The 18,608-nt window shown below is 43.6% G+C and overlaps 1 protein-coding gene across 2 annotated transcripts in view; it reads left to right on the forward strand.

Moving 5' to 3' along the window:
• The window catches only part of LOC122661037, a 207,419-nt gene that overhangs the window by 95,530 nt on the left and 93,281 nt on the right, over nucleotides 1–18,608 (forward strand). For both annotated transcript variants that reach the window (XM_043856340.1, XM_043856341.1), the window contains exons 17-20: nucleotides 8,946–9,044; nucleotides 9,193–9,294; nucleotides 12,975–13,033; nucleotides 13,154–13,256. In XM_043856340.1, coding sequence (XP_043712275.1) covers nucleotides 8,946–9,044; nucleotides 9,193–9,294; nucleotides 12,975–13,033; nucleotides 13,154–13,256 — 363 coding nt within the window. The remainder of the gene's footprint in view (nucleotides 1–8,945; nucleotides 9,045–9,192; nucleotides 9,295–12,974; nucleotides 13,034–13,153; nucleotides 13,257–18,608) is intronic.

An 18,608-nucleotide genomic window follows, 5' to 3' on the forward strand; every position in this document is an offset into this window, starting at 1 on the left:
ATGGATAACAGGTTAGTAGAAAAATGTGAGACATGAAGAACAGAAGATAAAGAAAGGGAAAGTAAACAATTTATAACTCCCTTTCCAGATATAGGAGAAAAAGATCCATTAGCAACCCGAACTTTATGATTACTAGCTAATGGATAATACTGGGAAAAATGTTTTGGAGAGCTTGTCATGTGGTAGGTAGCGCCAGAGTCAATAATCCAAGAAGTGGATTTGACAGAGGAGCTCTGACCATAAAACAGAATACCTGTAGAAGCACTGGCAGAGGAAGGTGTAGTAGTGGCAGAGGCAACACTGGCATGGGCCGAAGGTGCTGAAGTTGTAGATTCCAGCCTTGACATCAAACTCCACAGGTGGGTCATCTCATTGGTAGAGAGAGGTGTACTGGAAGAATCGTCCTCAGAGATGGACTGATGGGCAGCACTGCCTCCAGCCCTTGGTGGACCATGCCCACGGGACTCAACGGGACGGCCATGAAGCTTCCAACAATGATCCTTGCTGTGACGCTCTTTCCCACAATAGTTACACTTAACAGGAGGTTGCGCAGATGGGGCAGCAGAACCACGATTTTGAACAGTAGGAGAGGCCGCAGAGGAAGTCAAAGCCCCTTTAGAGGGAGCCGTATAAAGGGCAGCACGCTCCATAGTAGGAGGGTGTACCATAGCCTCACGTCGGCTTTCTTAAGAAGCAATAATAGCATACGCCTGGGAAAGGTTTGGAAAGGAATCCCTATTTAAGACATGTGCACGAATGGGATCATACTCCATGTTTAGTCCGGCTAAAAAATCATACACCCGAAGCTTCTCTTCCCAGTAGCGGTAGGAAATAGTGTCAGCCTAACACATAGCAGTAAACTTCCCATAGAAATCCAAGGTTTGCCAGATACCTCTTATGGCATTGGAGTACTGGTTAAGAATAAGATCCTTTTGTTCCATCTTTTGTATCTTCCGACGGAGTTCGTAGCACTGGGCATCATTACCAACCTTAGAATAGGTTTCTTTGGCAATACTCCAGACATCGGCAACAGTCTCCAACAACAGATAACTCTGTGAAATCGCAGGATAAATAGAACTGACTAGAAGGGACATCACCAGGCACTCATCGAGATCCCATTTATCCTGGGCCTTCCCTGCAGCAGTTGGACGAAGAGTGGTACTCATCAAATGGCCTTTCAAACCATGGGAACCAACGACAAGCAAACAGACCTCGACCGCATGAGGTAATTATTGCCATCCAGTTTAACAGAGTTAGTCTGGAAACTAGGGAAATCCTTCTCACGATGCACAAAGGTTCCCACTTGTCTAGAAGAGATGGCAGAATTTTCGTCCTCAGACATGGTCGCAGAGAAGGGAAAAAAATATCACAAAGCATCACTCAACGAAGCGGCACATAAACAAATCTCCAAAAGAAAAGGAGATTTAAGGCATAGGTAAAGGCAAAGAGCCCTTGGTGGGATACACTCACCAACAAGGGAAGTCGAAAGATATAGGCAGGGAAGGGGACCCTTGCGGCTTAGGCTGTAGAGGCGGAAAAAGGAAAAATGAGGCGGAAAAAAGTGGGAGGGGAAAAAACTTGAAGGAAAAAAGTTGAGAAGGGTGTGTGGTGGTCTCGCGAGAAGAGAGAGAGAGAGAGACGTGAGAAGAGAGAGAGAAGGCGGAAGAGAAAGGGAAGGCAGAAACGGTGTTGGAGGTGGGAGGTAGAAGTGGTGGTGGTGGTGGTGCTAAGGTAGTGGTATTGCAATGGGGTGAGAGGCGGCTGTTTTCTTAGTCTCACGTATGACCAAAAAACCTAGGTCGATTTTCCCTGGCTCTGGATACCATGATGAAATCTGGAAAAATGGGAGAATGACTTGTGTCAATGTGACACAGGCCAACTTTATTTATAATAGAATAGAGGAACATTCCAGAATAGAGTACAAGACTAAAATACCCTTATGATAATTCTTCCCTTGTACCTGTATTACACTAGTTTCCTTCCAACATTTCGGTGGACAAATGGCCATATTTTGGCCTGAAACATCAAGGAGACCCTAATTAAGCACATCTCAAACATAATAGAACACTTAGATTGTTTAAAACACAGTCAATGCTAATTTGGTTTTGTACCCTAGGTTCATAGTGTACTTGACTGCATACTTTTTCAAATATAGCCTTTAGGGTTACTTTAGGCTACTATCCTAATACACAATAGATTTTTTTTTAAGGTTTGCTTGCTTTTTTTTCTTTTTTGGTGAATAAATATATTACCAACTCCAGGGGGGGAATATATAAGAGAGAGGGGAAAAAGGGTGGGGGGGGGGGGGAAACAAGAACCAGCAACCTAACCTACGCAGAGGTGGTAGACTGTAAAAGAAACAAATAAAGACCCCAGAAGACAACAATATGCCAGTTCCTTGGGGTATCCAAAAGGTGACTAGCGAGTAACACTGAGCTTAGAAGAGACGTTAAAAGAGATGGCTTTCCAAATCAGATCAAAAGATCGAGAGTTGGAAGTCCATCTCCTAAGGATCCGCTCCATCCAAATATGATAAATAGCAGTGCCAACAACCAGATTTCCAATAGTGTCACATATAGATGTCCCGGAAAAGGTTATGTCCAACCAGAGCCATTCTCAATCAAAGGCCAGGGGTCTCCTACAGCGGGGCCAGATCGTGGAGAGGGCTTTTTTCCAGATGGTGGCGGAAAATGGGCAAGCAAAGAAAAGGTGGGGTATGTCTTCATGGCCATTCCAACAAAGGGCGTAAGATGGGGAGACCGGGATATTGCGATGGAGAAGGAAGGCTTGGGTAGGAAGGTAAAGTGTAAGAGTTCTCCAGGCTGTGAAGCTGTGACAGGGGATATGACCTTTGAACCAGATTAATTTGTGCTAGGGGATGGTGGGGCAAGGGTCTCGAACAAAATTCTAAGCAGAGATGGAGCTAAAAAGGCCATTGGGGGAAGGGAGCCAGAGAACCTTATCCGCATGAGGAGGGGGGGAGGGGTGAAGGGGGGGGGGGGAGGGACGGCCAAATGTGGGAAAGAATAGAGGGATTAAGGTAGGGGTGGGGGGTCCAAGAGCCAAGGGAAATGAGGGAGGAGAGTGGGGTATCTTCAGGAAGGCCAGAAGAATAAATCGTCCTGGGCCCAAAGACATTGAAAAGAACTCCAAGCAGATGCCAAGGATCAAGCCAAAGGGAAGTGGAGGAGCCGTCTACAATGAAGGATGAGGTAGCACGAAGGGCGAGGGGACGGAGAAGGAGGATCTTACGCCAAATCCAGGAGGAGTCAGAGGGAACGGGGGCAGTCCTAATGGAATCCTTCTTGAGAAGATGGGAGTAGACTCAATTGACCCAGATGGAATCCTAACGGGAGGAGATTTTCCAAATGAGCTTAAGGATGCTAGCGGTATTGGAATCACGAATTTGACGAATACCAAGACCTCCTTCAGATTTGGGGAGACAGATTGACTTCCAACTAGTAGGGTGGAGGAATTTGGATGAATCATTCCCTTTCCAGAGGAAAGCACAGAAGAGGCGATCCATAGCCTTGATGGTGGCTTTAGGAATACCAAAAATGCCACTCTAATAGATGTAGGAAGCTTGGAGGACTGAACGGATGCACACAAGTCAGCTAGCATAGGATAGTAGTTTGGCTTTCCAAAGCTGGAGACGCTTGCGGATGTTGTCCAGCATGGGAGTACAGTGGTGAGTAGAGAGCCTGGCAGGGATAAGGGGAAGACCGAGGTATTTAACAGGGAGAGAACCAATGGAAAACCCAGTTAGACGGAGAAGGGTCTCTTTGTCTGCCTCAGGGATGCCCGGAAGGAAGATTTTGGATTTAAGGAGATTGATACGGAGACCGGAGAGAGATTCAAAGAGGTGGAGGGAATCCATGATGGCTGAAATAGAGGAGGGGGAAGCCTTAGAGAAGATCATCAAATTGTTTGCAAAGGCCAGATGGGTGAGGTTAATATGCTTGCATTTGGGAATAGGAGAGATGAGATGGAGATCCGTTTTAGTTTGGAGGCTCCTAGAGAGGACTTCCAGAGCCAGGGAGAACAGGAAAGGGGATAGGGGCAACCTTTGTGAATGCCGACTTTGGAATGGAAAAAGCCACCAGGGGAACCATTAACAAGGACAAAGAAGGAAGGGGAGGAGATACAGGCATAAATCCAACGAACAAAAGCAAGGGGAAAGCCCATTTGGGAGAGCACATCGCATATGAAGTCCCACCGGAGGGAGTCAAAAGCTTTGTGGAGGTCAATTTTCATTAGGGCAACCAGCGAGTGAGATTTGCGGTCAAACCCTTGCATAATTTCAGAGCAAAGTATAATGTTGTCCCCAATACTTCTGCCAGAAATAAAGGCAGATTGATTAGGGCTGACGAGGGAGGGGATAACAGTCTTAATTCTATTGGCAAGGATCTTGGCAATGAACTTGTAAAGAAGATTGCAAAGGGAGATAGGTCTAAAATCAGATAGGGAGGTAGCTCCATCTTTTTTAGGGATGAGGCTGATGAAAGTCTGATTGACCTGAGCAAGCTGGCTGGGCTTAAAGAAGAAGCTGCAAATGGCTTTGAACAGATCACCTTTAATTGTATCCCTGCAGCTAAGAAAAAAACCCATGCTGAAACCGTTAGGACCAGGGGCTTTATTGGATTTGTGGGTGAGAATTGCCTAGGAGATTTCCTCATCAGGGGGGTTGGCAAGAAGAGAAGCAGATAAGAGAGGGAGAACAAACTTGTCAATAAGGCCAGGAGGAAGGGGGGAGGGGGTAAAGGGGGGGATTGAACAAGGTAGAGAAGAAGGAAATGGTTGCCGACTTGATATCATGGACCGAGGAGAGGGGAGTCCCATCGGGAGAATGCAGTAAGGTGATGGAATTGGAGTTTAGCCTAGCTTTTAGAGACCGATGGAAGCAGGCAATATTGGAGTCTTTAAGGTCCAACCACTTAATGCGGGATTTTTGGCACAAGAAGCTTTCTTCAAGGGAAGAGAGGGAGGAGAGATCCTCAGAGAGTTGTTTCTCCTCAAGGGCAAGCTCAGGATTGAGGGGATCCGATTGGAGTATGGATTGGACAAGAGAGAGGTTAGACTGAAAAGAGGGGAGCTGGGAAGGGATGTTTCCAAAGGTGGATAAGTTCCAACTTTTGAGGGTGGACTTGATGTGACGAAGCTTTCTAGTAAGGGCAATGAGACGGAGGGAGGGGGAGGAAACCGGGGTGCGCTAGGCTTTCAGGATGGTGGGGAGGTGGAGATGGTGGGAGGTCCACATATCAAAGAATTTGAAAGGCTTGGGACCAAAGGAAGAGTAGGGCTGAATAAGAATGTGACAAGGGCTGTAGTCAGATAAGCCCTGAAGAAGGAAATTGGCATGGGAGTGAAGGAAAGAGTTGAGTTAGGCTTCATTTGAGAGGAATCGGTCGAGCTTGCAAGCGATATAGTCAGGCCCCACACGACGATTGTGCCAAGTGAGGGGGGAGCCTGACCATCTAAGTTCGTCTATACCGAGATCCTCAATGCAATCATTAAAGGCATTAACAGAAGAAGGATCTATGGGTCTTCTAACCATTTTCTCGGATTGAGATCGCACCATATTGAAGTCACCACCCACTCCCCAAGGAAGGGAATCCATACCGGATTTGAGGAGGGAGAGCTTAGTCCAAAGAGACAAACTATCGGCAGCCTGGTTGCACGCATAGATGACAGAAATGAAGAAAGAGGTGGGGGAGTTAGGAAAGGAAAAACGGAGGTGGAGAAGTTGGGAAGAGGAAAGGGATAGGGAGAAGTGAATTTTAGAGGAGTCCCAAAGGATCCAAATACAACCATTAGGGGAATGGTTGTAGTTGGAGAGCAGAGACCAGGAGGGGGCTATGGATGCTGCAATGCGGGCAGCGTTCTCCTGGAGAACACAGGTTTCTAGAGGAGCATAGAAAGAGGAGTGAGTGGACTTAATAAGGGATCTAATATCCTGATGCTTAGCCAGGGAGTTGAGGCCCCAGACATTCCAAATGAAGCTGGCCGACATGGGGAACTAGAGGGAGAGAGGCAAGGTTCCCGAGAGGGGGTACTCTTGTACTGACGACGAGAATAGGCAATAGGCAGGCTATGAACAACAGGCCTGCTGGGAGGCCGGGGCAAATCCGAGCCAGGGATGGGGGTGTACCACAGCGGATAAGGCTAGGCAGTCTCAAGGGGGCGGGGGGGCAGGGTATTTACTAAAGGGGGGGGGGGGAGGGAGGGTTCCAAGGGGTGGTTAGCCGAAAGAGAAGGGTGAGAAATGGATCGGGTCAGGGAGGGGGTGGATGGGTTGGGATAGTGTTTTTGATAGAGATGGGCCGGAGGTTGGAAAATGGGAAGGTTATAGGTGAAGAAGGATTGGGCGTGGGATGGGGGAGAGGGGATCAGGTTAGGGAGACGATGGGCCGAAAGGGTGGGCTTGGCAAAGGGAGAGAAAGTTGGAGGATGGGAGGCAAAGGAAGAGGTTTCATGGATCGGGGGAAAAGGACCAAGGATGGATGAGAGGGAGGGTGTTTAAGTCGCGAAGGAGGGCACGTGGTAGGGGAGGGAGCTGGTAAGGGGGGGTCAGGTAATAAGGGGGTAAAAAGGGGGGATTAGGTAATAAGGGGGTAAAAGGGGAAAGTGGCTGGATAAAAGGGGTTGGGAGGCTGGATTAGGTAAAGGGGGACTAACCTTTGCGTTGGAGACGGAGCCTTAGCACAAGAATGGCTTTTGGTGTTAGAGCTCGCCAGGGCTTCCACTGTGGCATCGTCTGGAGGAGCTTGCGATCTGTGTAGCCTGCTTGTCATCACATCAAGAGAAGGAGAAGGCAAAGAGGGTCTTCCAAGCTCAGAGCACGCAACAGAGATACTCTACAAGGGTAGCAACTGAGCCCTAGCAGAGGTAGCAAACGGGAAAGAACTGTCTCCAAAGGGAACTTCATGGTTCGAGAGGACAAGCTCAATTGTCAGAGAAGCCGACAAGGAAGGAGCCAGCACAGTAGGGGCCAGGGGGGCCTTGGGAACTGGTAGCTGAAGCTCCATCGTGCATGGAGGGGAGCTAGAGGCACGAAGAGAGATGCTACGGCAACTGTGTTGTTGACGACCATTCTGGTGGCGGCGGCGATTGCGGTGAAAGACGGGGTCTCTTCCTTGACTAAGGGATCTGAGGGAGCCAGAAAGGGTCGAAGAAGCATTGATGAGAGCAAAACCAGGGAGAAGCCCATTCTAGTAACGGTCGGAGGAGCAGTAGCAGTCGACGGGGATGTCGTGAGAACCATCCGAGGAGAAACCAAAGAAGTTGAGGGACACTTAGCGGTAGGCGAAGGCTGAGAAGCCTGAGTTGAGTTTAGCAAAGCAGTGGACAGAGGAGAAGTAGCTGCACAGTCCTTCGCATGGTGGCCAAAAATTTTGCAGAGGTTGCAATGTGGAGGAATCCACTCATATTTGACTGGTTGCTCGAAGCAGAATCCATCTTCTTCCATAATGGAGATGGACGATGGAGGAGGAACATCGGCCGAGACATCTACGCAAATCCTGGCGTAAGATAGACGATCCTTCTTGAGAGTTGGAGAATCAGTACGCAACGGGAAACCGACGACGGAGCCTAATCGACTAAGGCATTCTTGACTCCAATAGTGCAAAGGCAAACCAGGGAGGGTGATCCACAAGGGAATGGTGTTTAGGTCGACCTTGTGGAGAAGAAGATGGGGCTTCCATTGGCGGAGGAAGATTGGTTTGGAACCAACCATCCAGGGAGCGCCATCAAGAGCTCCAGATTTTGCATCATCCGAGAAAAATTTGAAAATGAACACCCCATTTTCAAGAAGAAAGGTGTCCAGCGAACCAGCGACTTTCCATTGCTTTGAGAGGGAGGCTTTGACTATGTTGAAAGAGGGTCTAGCACCAAGAAAATGACCTACCAGGCAAGATTGCCATTGAGGGATTTCAGGTGAGAGGAGGGAGTTGGGGCAGAGGGCATAAGGAACACCATTTTCAGAAGAAGGTTTGACAAAATGGAGGGTAGTGTCGGTGGTGGAGGTAGTTGGCTGGGGGAGGAGGAGGACCACTGTTTAGGACCAGCGGGTGCAGAAGGGATGGTGGCGGTGGAAGATGAGGATGATGGGATGGTGGCGGAGGGGATTGTATTATTAGTGGTGGAAGATGAGGATGGCGGGGTGGTGAAGGTGGATAAGGGGGAGGGGGAGGAGGAGGCGGAGATGGTGGGGCCAGTGGGGGTCACCGGAGAAGAGGAAGGAGGCAGAGGGAGGGGTGAGAGGAGAGGGTCCATTGGGACATTAGCGAATGAGGACCTGATTTCACTCTACTTATTACCAGGTCTGCTTGCTTAATTGTGTCTTATTACTTATTAGTAGGTTTGACATTGCACTTGCCAATGAAGATTTAAATCACATCAGTGCTGTGAAGACAGAAATTGCTTGACATTGGTTGGATATCCTTATTTATTGCTTATTTATGGTGAACAATGCTTAAAATACTGGTTTTCCATGTACATATGCATATCCATGCATATTAATGCATATCTTAAGCATATCTACTGTCTCTTAGCGCCTTTTTGGTATGTCTCCAAGATGTCTCTTACAACCAGCTTCCTGATACACTGCCTAATACAGATATTTGACACTGTGTCTCCACCACTCGATCAACATCCATGATCATCCACTTCGATGTATTGGCGATCCAATGCCTCTCATAGACAAAAACATTTTTCTCTCTTTCCTTCCCAGTATCTGTTCTCTCTCTCTCTCTCTCTCTCTTGCTTTAGTAAATCCTACTGTTCAGTCTCCCATAGGTGAATAAGCATCAACTGAGCATTATAACTATGCCTTTTGAAGTTCTCCCACAAAAGTTTGATTGTGAAGAAATTGTTTATGACTGATGCTGACAAGAAGCTGTTTTCTCCCCTTTCTATCATACTTTTTTGTATACTATTTGTAAATGTAGGTTAATGGCGAGACAAATGCATTGGAGATTGCACAACCTTGTGTCTCTGTCCAAGTTGATACGTCACCAATTGACCATGACCTTGAAATATCATTGAAGGTAGGTTTACCAGTCCAACAAACACGTCATTATTTATTTGCAGTTTGTTTGATAACTGTACATCATTTGAAGGTCGGAATGAAAGAAAACTCAAGTAAACTTGTACAGATATGGGATTTCTAATTATTGACTATTCCTCTATGCTTAGGTTCTACTTCAACCAATCGAAGTTACTTTTGACAGGGATTTTTTTGTTAATCTTCTGGATTTCTGTTACATTTTGCGGTCCTTCCAGTTTCATCATGAACGAGTAAGCATTTCTAAGCCCTTTCTTGTATCTCTTCGTACATCTATAGACTTCTTTCCTTTATTGAAACTAGATTTCTTTTTCCCTGTGCAACAGAGAGTTGCAACATGATTCTTATTGAGATAAATGGGTTTCTCTTTCATCTTAGATCAATTTCTGTTAGTGACTTGATACTGCTCACTTGTTTTCTTTCTGTGTTGCACTCATGTTCAAAAAGACAGTAAAAGCTAAGAGAATCAGAAGGCTAGCTAGTTTATAGGATTCTTTGCTTGCATCCATCTAAGCTGATCCAAAACAAAGACAACCATAACCAATGAACTCACGATAGAAAAATAATTTCATTTCCTTGTAACATAACCATAACCAATGAACTCACGAAAGAAAAATAATCGCATTCCAGATAGACTGTGAGACAACGGCAGCAAACGGGGGTCGAGACTCCGTAGGGGCCCCCCCAAGCCCAGACTCAGAAGGGCAATCCTCCCGAGGAGGCATCGCCATTCCAAAAACCTTGAAAACCAACAAAACTTATCCTACACCACGAGAGCCAAACTTGTGCACCCACGGTCCTCTCCAAAATGGAACACCTGGTGAAGGTGGAGGGGGAGGGGTTATAAGGGACAGCGAGGGTGTTGTCCTGGCAGCCTTCGCAAACTTCTATGGCCCCTGCACGAACTCTATTGCTGAGCTGTGTGCTTTGAGGGATGGGTTGAAGTTATGTCAGGATTTGGGCCTTTCTGGGGTGGTGAGTAATTCGGACTCTGTTTCCATGGTGCGCATGATCAACCTCAAAAGGTGTGGTTTATGGCAGGGATGGTACTGGTTTCAGGAATCTTTGGAGCTGATTGGCTTGGTCAGGCCTTGCATTTCCTTGCATATAGGGAGAGCAATAGGGTGGCAGACTGGCTGGCAAATCATGCTTGCGATGAAGGGCTCTCCGCCACGTTCCGTCAGGGCAACTTGCCACAGGGAGATTTCCAACGTATCCTGAGGGAAGATAAATCAGGTTTGCCTGTTCTCAGGCAGTAGTGTCCAGGTTCTTTATTGGAACCATTCTACCTGTAAACTGTCAACAAAACTTCGCTGTATTTATTAAAAAGAAAAACTCTACTGTACATGACCATATGCCATATACAAATGAATCTGGATTTTCATGTCCCCATTTCTTGATGTTTTCTTATGGTTCTGTTTTACTCTATTGTACATGAATGTATGCCATATACAAATTAATCTGGATTTTCATGTCCCCATTTTCCTGATGTTTTCTTTTGGTTTCTGTTTTATGCTGTATCTTGGTTGCTTTTCCCTCATGATGCTGGCAAGGAAAATCCAGAGAAAATGGGAGATACGATTGTTTGGTTGCATAGATGGGAGAAAACCTAGGGAAAGGTTATCTCTGGTTTTGTATCTTAGCCTTTAAATTAAAGAACTGGTGGTGACCCAAAACCATGACCTTAATTAAAGAAATTAAGGTTTAATGTTACCTGTGGAAAATTAGCGAATTAAGAAAACAGGATTTTGGCAAAATTTCGCCATTTTATCCTGTTTCGCCACTGTCACCCCATTTCGCTGAAATTTCGCCCTCATCCGGTTTCACACTGAGTCTAAATTGCACCAACATTTCATCCTATTTTTCCAAATTTCCCCAATTTCATCGAAGTTACAGTGATTCTTCATTCCCCACGGAGTCTGAAGCACTTTATGTATGATCCTAATGCTAAAATGGTTTCACACTTTGATGTATGCTTGCTGATTTCTGATTCTTCATTAATAATGTATATTTCTATTGTTTTGATGAATCTTGTGTGTTATAGGCCTAATTTATTGGTAGCAAGGTTCCAGAAGTCTAAATAAAAATATTTTGCAAAACCACAGAATTTCAGTCAAAACTTTACACATTTCGGCGGTTGGTTTTGTTTGACCATTTCAGTGGTCAGATGGCCATATTTGGCCCAAAACTTCATGGAGGTCCTAACTAAGCATCCCTAAACACAATGGAATCTTTAGATTGTCATAAAAACACACTCAAAGTTTAGTTTCATACCCGAGGTTGGTAGTGTACGGCGTACCTTGGCTGTATATTTCTCAAATATATTAGTCTATGATGCACATAATTTAGCACTATAACATACAAAAATAAATGAAAACAATTAAAATATGTAATTATAATTTACAAATGGATAAAAATAAGTTAATATTATTAAATGTCAAAATGTTACAACTTACAACTACAAGTACACCATACACGCACATGTGTCCAAGTGTTACAACTATAACTCCATAAGTGAACAGTCAACCACCAAGTATTACCCTATTCTTTTCAAAAAAAATTTTCAAGAATATCAAATTTTAAACCAAAATATTTTTAAAATAATTCGTAAACAGAAAATTAAATTCAACTCCATGAAGCCGTAGATTGGCCTATAATTTCTAACATATAAAACTGAAGCTTAACCACTACATACTTGCCCTATTGTTTGGATAAATTAACTTTAGGATAAAAAGGTATACCTTGCTGAGAATCTTCAATAAATTTAGCTTAAATGCACCAAATCTTTGTTGCAGATGTGTTGTAGAAGCCTCCAACACATTGTTCTACCAAGATTTGCAAGTGCAATAGCCAAAAAAACACAAAAGCAAGGGGTTAAGTAAAATTCTCAGGTTTCGGTCAAAATATGTCGAAATGGGTTGAAACAACAACCCATTTCGACTGCGATTTAGTATTTAAATCAAATGAATGTACTGTTTCGGGGCAAACCTCTCTTGTTCCTCTACCCCCCCCCCCCCCCCCCCGTGTCTTTTGCCGTCCCGACATAAGTTCCCCTCCCTATCCTAAGAAGCGGTCCCTCTCGGACTTTTCCCTGCCCAGTAATGAGAAACTCTTGCCTCTTAATATAGATATCCGTGGCCATGTCCTTTGTCGTGACATCATGTTGGCTAAGGTGGCCTTTCATGTATTTGTTGTGGTCCACCCAATCCTGTGCTCGCGAGATTTCTTTGATGTTGGGTCTGTTTCCTGAGTCATAGTTAGGCTCGTGCCTGTCCTTTGTGTTTTGTTGGGGTTCTTCCCCTTCCTTTTTTGATGCCCTTGCCTCCTTCCTTTGTAAAGGCAGGGTCTCATAATTGGTTGCTGTTTGTTCTACCCCCTTTCTTTCCCTTGGTAATGAATTTTTTATTCATCCAAAACAACGGTACTGTTTCAGCAATACGAAATCCAAAACACTTTCTGTAACTTCTGGAACCAGATTCTCAAGCTCTCTTATAAAACTAGATATCACTCAAAATTGAAAATCGATATGGCTCCACCTAGCCTAAACCTTACATAAAACAGAAAATAGAAACTCCTAAAAATTACTTGGACTGAAATAGAAACTAACCTATGACTTTTAGAAACTTAAGAAAAATAGAAACTAGAACTAAAATCTCATATAGGACTGATTACCCCATCATATGCACTTATTGAACTGGCCCATTACAACAGGAGACACATGAATACTTGCCCCATGACCGATGTAATCTAATGGGAACTAAAAATTGAGTTTAGGTAAGCGAAATCTGTCAGATTTGCAACCTTTGCCTTTATCTCTGATTACGCATAATGGCCTTGCTTTTTATGAGTACATTTTGAAATAATTTTATTTTTATTTGTATTTTTTGTGAACTGCTGTCTTTTGTAACTACAGGTTCTTCTGTCACTCAATGGCTTTGAAGATACTGACATTCGACTGTTGTCAAAAGCTGAGTGAGTTTCCTTTTCAGCTGAAATGCTGCATATGTTGCTTACTTCTCCACAAACACTGCTCAAGTTCTTGCTTATGTACTTCTAAGTTCTAACAATGTATTCATTTGCTATTTTGTTTAGGTACATCTTGTTAAATCACACAAAAATTATATGGGATGTCAATTTCAGTGATGTGATCATAAAATTTCCGTGGAAAAATGTTGATTCTGGATCACTAATAATGGTAATTTCCTTGCTAAAATCTGCTCTGCATTTTCTTTTTCCTGGTAGGTGACAGTAGAAAATAGTTTTATTGTGGGGGACTGAGGGAGGATATCCAGATAGAAAAGTAAAAGCACCAGGAAGGGCAAAATGACAAAGGAAAGGACCCGAACACAACTAAAACAGCCTGGAGACGGTCCTGCCAACAGCATGCTGGTGGATTCAGTCTAGCATCACTGTAGAATTTAGAATCTTACCCAACTTAATCAAAGGGCTCACAAAACTAGCAGGTTAAACACCAAAAGTTATCCCCAATCGAGGGTTCAGATCAGCCCCAAGCTTAGGTCAAGTGTAGATAGCTAACAGTAACTCAATCCCTCAAAAGAGGATGAAAATCCAATGGTTGGATTCGAAGTTATAGCCACAGGATGAAATTAGAAACTAAATTCCAGATTTAGAAACAGCATTAAATCTAGGACCGAGTTTCCCTTCACCCATGGTGAAAGAGGAATTCCTGGTCATGGGCATTGGGACCGTCATGCGACCTGGGGGGAGGGTATTTTCAAATTCGTCAATAGGGGTCGGAGTTTGTGATGGGACAAGAGTCCCATTGCATGGTCACATGACTCACTTAACCAGTGGTGAGGGAATTCTTCCTACTCCACTGCTGAAGGAAAAACTTTGCCTTAAATCTCCACATCCATATGGCAGATTAACACTAGAATATGTACAGAAACATTACACCATGAGTTAATTAATATATGTAAAAGGCAAACCCTTCCAATGGCTAAATACCTCAGATCATCAGTTCACAATATTAGCAGCTAAGAACCAAATTTCGTAACTAACAGTACTGATCAATCAGAAGGCCAAAAAGTCTTCAGACTCTATTCGAATAAACACCCTGGGAGCAGTGATTAACCCTCCAAACTACTCTCCAGATCTAAAGGTCAGAAATTATTGTAATGATAACCCAAACAGAGCAGAGAGAGAAAACATAAAAGAGGTACTACTAGTCTGTTTAACTAATGACAACCTGATATTCTTCAATGGTTGTTAAAGCTTACCGTCAACATTTGAACATGTGATGAAATCCCACAGGATCAGCAAGGTATTAACAGCAAAGAACTTGCTGAAATCGTAAGCAAGATGGAAACCAACAAGATAGAAGAAAAAGAGAGATAACTAGAAGGGATATGAGTAAGGCCTCTGTAGCCTTGGTCAGTCTCTCACCAACCATTAGGGTCTCACCTCACTGTCTCTCAACAAAACAAGCATAAAGTAATGTAGTCCTAGATTGGTAGAAGACCAACTAGGAGCCAGTAAACTAGGTTCTGTTATGAACAGGTGAATCGGCTAGGTAAAAACAGGGTTTGTGAAATTAGGGTTAGGGTTTGGTTAGGGTTAGGGTTTGATGTATGGGTTATGTCAAGTTGAGGTAGGGGAGTCTATCAGTGAAGGTCCTAAGATGTTTCAATCGATGAAAATGTGTAAACTTGAAGGGCAGCAAGTTAGGGTTAGGGTTTCAGGTTTTGGAAAAGAGGAAAAGATGGATTTCTAGAGTTTGGCTGGACAGAGGTTAACCAAACTCGAATGTTTTTCTTCGGAGGGTATGAGGGATAATTCGTCAGATTTGTAGACTGTTCTGACTGTTGATTTGGGCTGGGCATAAATTAGGGTTTTGAGTTTTGATTTGAGATGGGGGGAATTAGGGTTTCAGTGCTTGGAATGGGCAGCAAGGGAGATCGAGTTCTCCTGATGGGCTGGGGGTATTGTGGTTGAAGTTTAATGAAGTTCTGATGGCTGGTTAGATCTGGTCGGTAATTTAGGGAAAGGGGGAAACTGGGGTTGGGGTTGTCGAGGATTAGAAGAAGACTGATGGGGATGGGGATGTCTCAAACTCACTGTTGTTGCAGAATTTCCTTGGCAGCAGCTTGTTTGATTGTAGATCTTGAATAAAAATTGAATCTTTAACTAGAAATTAAGGGATATCTTGAATAAAAATTGTATCTTGGACAGAACTTGAAATAAAACTTGAAGAACCACCTGGGCTTCACACCGCAAGGTGTCGATTGGATCAAACCACAAGACAATCTCCAAGGGAGAGAACAAAGTTGTAGAGCAGCTTGACCAGAATTTTCTAAAACAGTGAGGTACAGAGGAGCCCCATAATGGTTCTTTATTAATATTGGCCAAAGGCCTAAATTCCTATGCAGACTACGAATAGGAAATCCCAGGTGGAGCCTACAAAACAATCCCTCTCTAAAATTCGTGTAGAGATGTGGACCCTAAAATATAACTTAAGTTAAAAAGATTCTATTCTAAAATAATATTCTACAATCACTTAAATTGGACCAATGGTTCAACCAGTTCAATTTAAAACACTAAAACATGAAAATAAGTAGGGCTAATCCCGTATGCAACTTATGTACCCCTACTTTAGGTCGTTAAAAGTGACCTATTACATTGAAAACCCATGGGACAAATGCTCAACATGTTATAAGCCCAACATGTCTATAACCCAACCCTATATTTATTTCTAAAGAAAGAAGCCCAGTTTGGTGATAAACCTGCATCATAAAGCCTGCCTGTTTTTTCAATTTTCAAATCGTGAGAACCCCTCCTTTTATTAATAAAAGCAACCAGGTTCCCTCTTCCATGGAGAAGGAATAACCCTTCAAAGTAGTACAATGTTTAATAGAACTAATCTTATCCTAAGATCTAACTACTAACTTTTAGATAAACCCAATTTAGAGACTAAAAATTATAAACTACCTAAAAGTAATAGGTGGACTTTATAAGAGAGTCCTAGCTATTTATAAAAGATTGCAATCTATTACAAATAGAAACTAATATGTAGTTAGAACCTATTACTAAACAATAATAATTAAAATAGAAACAAAACAGAAAAAGAAGATTTTCTAATAAGCCCCCATGCAAGGCATGAACTATTGTAATGATGGGCCTAAACCTGGCCACAATATTCAATCAAAAGGTGGGCCTAAAGGTCTGGTTGGCTGGCTGATTGGGTTGGGCTCAATGGGCTGGCTGGCTGGACCTTTCTCCTCTTCCTCAGTCCATCTACATCACAGGTGTTAGAAGTGTATGTTGGAGGGTAAAAAGGGAAAGACCCCCTCTCGGGATTAGCATCAAACATTCTGGCATTAATACCGAGACGGCTTCCCCCTCCTCTCTTTTTTATTCCTTTTCTGCCCCTATAATGCTGATATATATATATATATACAGCTTTTTGGTCTGGTCTCTCTTAATATTGAGAAACCAGCTTCTCCCTCACTCTCTTCTTCTTTCTCTTTTCTTATTTACATGGTATCAGAGCTCATCTGATCACGAAGGGCTTGCTTCTTTTTATTTCTTTCTCTCGGTTCCTTTCTAGCACAATCGATTGAAGAAAGAGGGCTCTACTCAGTCTCGGTTTGTAGTCTCCAGGGGTCTCCTCTGCTGTAAGGGGTATCTTACCCCATTTCTGAAGTGTTGAAGTGTTTGAAAGGCTGCTCCAATGGTTTGAAGACATCGGTCAGACCTTCATCTCAGTTTTGATGTCTTTTGTATGGATTTGTAGGTGATTGGATCCATATTTTGACCTGATTTCTGCTGTTGGAATATTTCCAGCCTTGATATCGATTCTTAGATTGATTTTTATGGGACTGTTGTGATATGATATGGACTGTTATGGATCTTATTGAGTTTTATAGGCTATGAGCAGTTTGATTGAATGCCTGAGTCACTGATCTTGAACTGTTATGGATGTTCTTGAGTTGTATGGGCTATGAACTGTTTGATTAAATGCCTGACTCAATGTCCTTGATACTTCCAAGTTGTGTACTGTTTGGCTGATCTGCTCTACTCTTTTCGGTGGCTCTTTAGTGCCCATTTGTACCTTGGTTGATCTGTTGCCTTTATCTCTAGTGCTTGTTTGTGGGCTGTTGCTATTTCTTTGGTGTTTTCGTGGTGGTAATTATGGGAGAGACATCGAAGGATACAAAGATTGTGCCCAAGGTTGTATCCTTATCCCCAAATTTTGTAACCTCGAAAAAGCTAGAAGGAAGTCAGAATTTTCAGCAATGGCACAAGATTGTGACCTTGCTTCTTACAGGAAGGGGTGAGAAACATCACTTGACTAGAAAGAAACCTACTACCATGGATGATGATGCTTGGGTGGTTACTGATGCTCGTATCTTGGGTCAGATGTTAAATTCTATGGATAGTAATATTGTTGACCTTGTGACCCATATTGACACTGTTAAAGATCTATGGGATTATCTGGCTGTTTTATACTCTGGATACAACAACTTCTCCAGGATTTATGAACTCTCCCAAGAGTTTTATCGGGTTGATAGGAAGGGTCGACCCTTGACCCAACACTTTTTTGATTTCAAGAGGATGTATGAGGAGTTGAATGCTTTGCTGCCCATTACTTCTGATGTTACCCAGATGCAGCAACAGCGTGAGCAACTAGCAGTTATGAGTTTCTTGGGCAGTTTGGGCCCTGACTTTGACTCAGTACGGTCTCAGATTCTTGGAGGTGTTACAGTTCCATCTCTTGCAGACACTTTTTCTCGAGTTCTTTGTGTGTCTCGTGACACTACTCGAGTCTCTTCTGGTAATAGTTCTGCTCTTGTGAGTAGTAGCCGCAGTGGGGGTCGTCAACCTGCCAAGGTTCCCCCAGCTACACCTTCTGCTAGTACCCATGACTCATCTGAGAAGTCTGAGAATCTAGTCCTCCAAGGACTTGCCATCATTGTGGCAAATCTTGTCACATTCAGCATTTTTGTTGGAAGCTACAAGGCAAATCTCCACAGTCCAAGATAGCTAACACTGTCAGTGTTGACCCTGCAGCCCCACTTGTACCTGTTGAGGAACGCTATGTGACTTTGACTATGACAGAGGAGGAATATGTTCGCTACAGCCAGGGCAAGGCTGCTCAGGACATTTCTTCCACTGCTACTTTTGTCCAAAAAGGTAATGCAACTGTGTGTCTCTCCACTTCTAGGCCCTAGATTATTGATTCAGGGGCCTCGACCATATGTCTTGCATCTCAGGTATTTTTCCTCTTTCAACCTTCTCATTTGAATGTCACCTTAGCTGATGGTTACTGTGCTACAGTTAGAGCCACTAGTACTGTTCAACCCACTTCTTCCTTGCCCCTTTCTTCTATCTTGTATTTACCTCAATTTCCTTTTAATTTCTTGCCTATTAGCCAACTTACCAATGCCTAAAATTGTTTTATAACATTTTTTCCTGATTCTTGTGTCTTTCATGATTTGCGGACGAAGAGAACGGTTGGTAGAGGCAGGGTCTCGGGGGGCTCTATCTTCTTGAGGACACATCTTCAGTTGCTTGTTCAAGCACAACT

The sequence above is a fragment of the Telopea speciosissima genome, chromosome 5 (assembly GCF_018873765.1).
Source record: "Telopea speciosissima isolate NSW1024214 ecotype Mountain lineage chromosome 5, Tspe_v1, whole genome shotgun sequence".
Classification (NCBI taxonomy): Eukaryota; Viridiplantae; Streptophyta; class Magnoliopsida; order Proteales; family Proteaceae; genus Telopea; species Telopea speciosissima.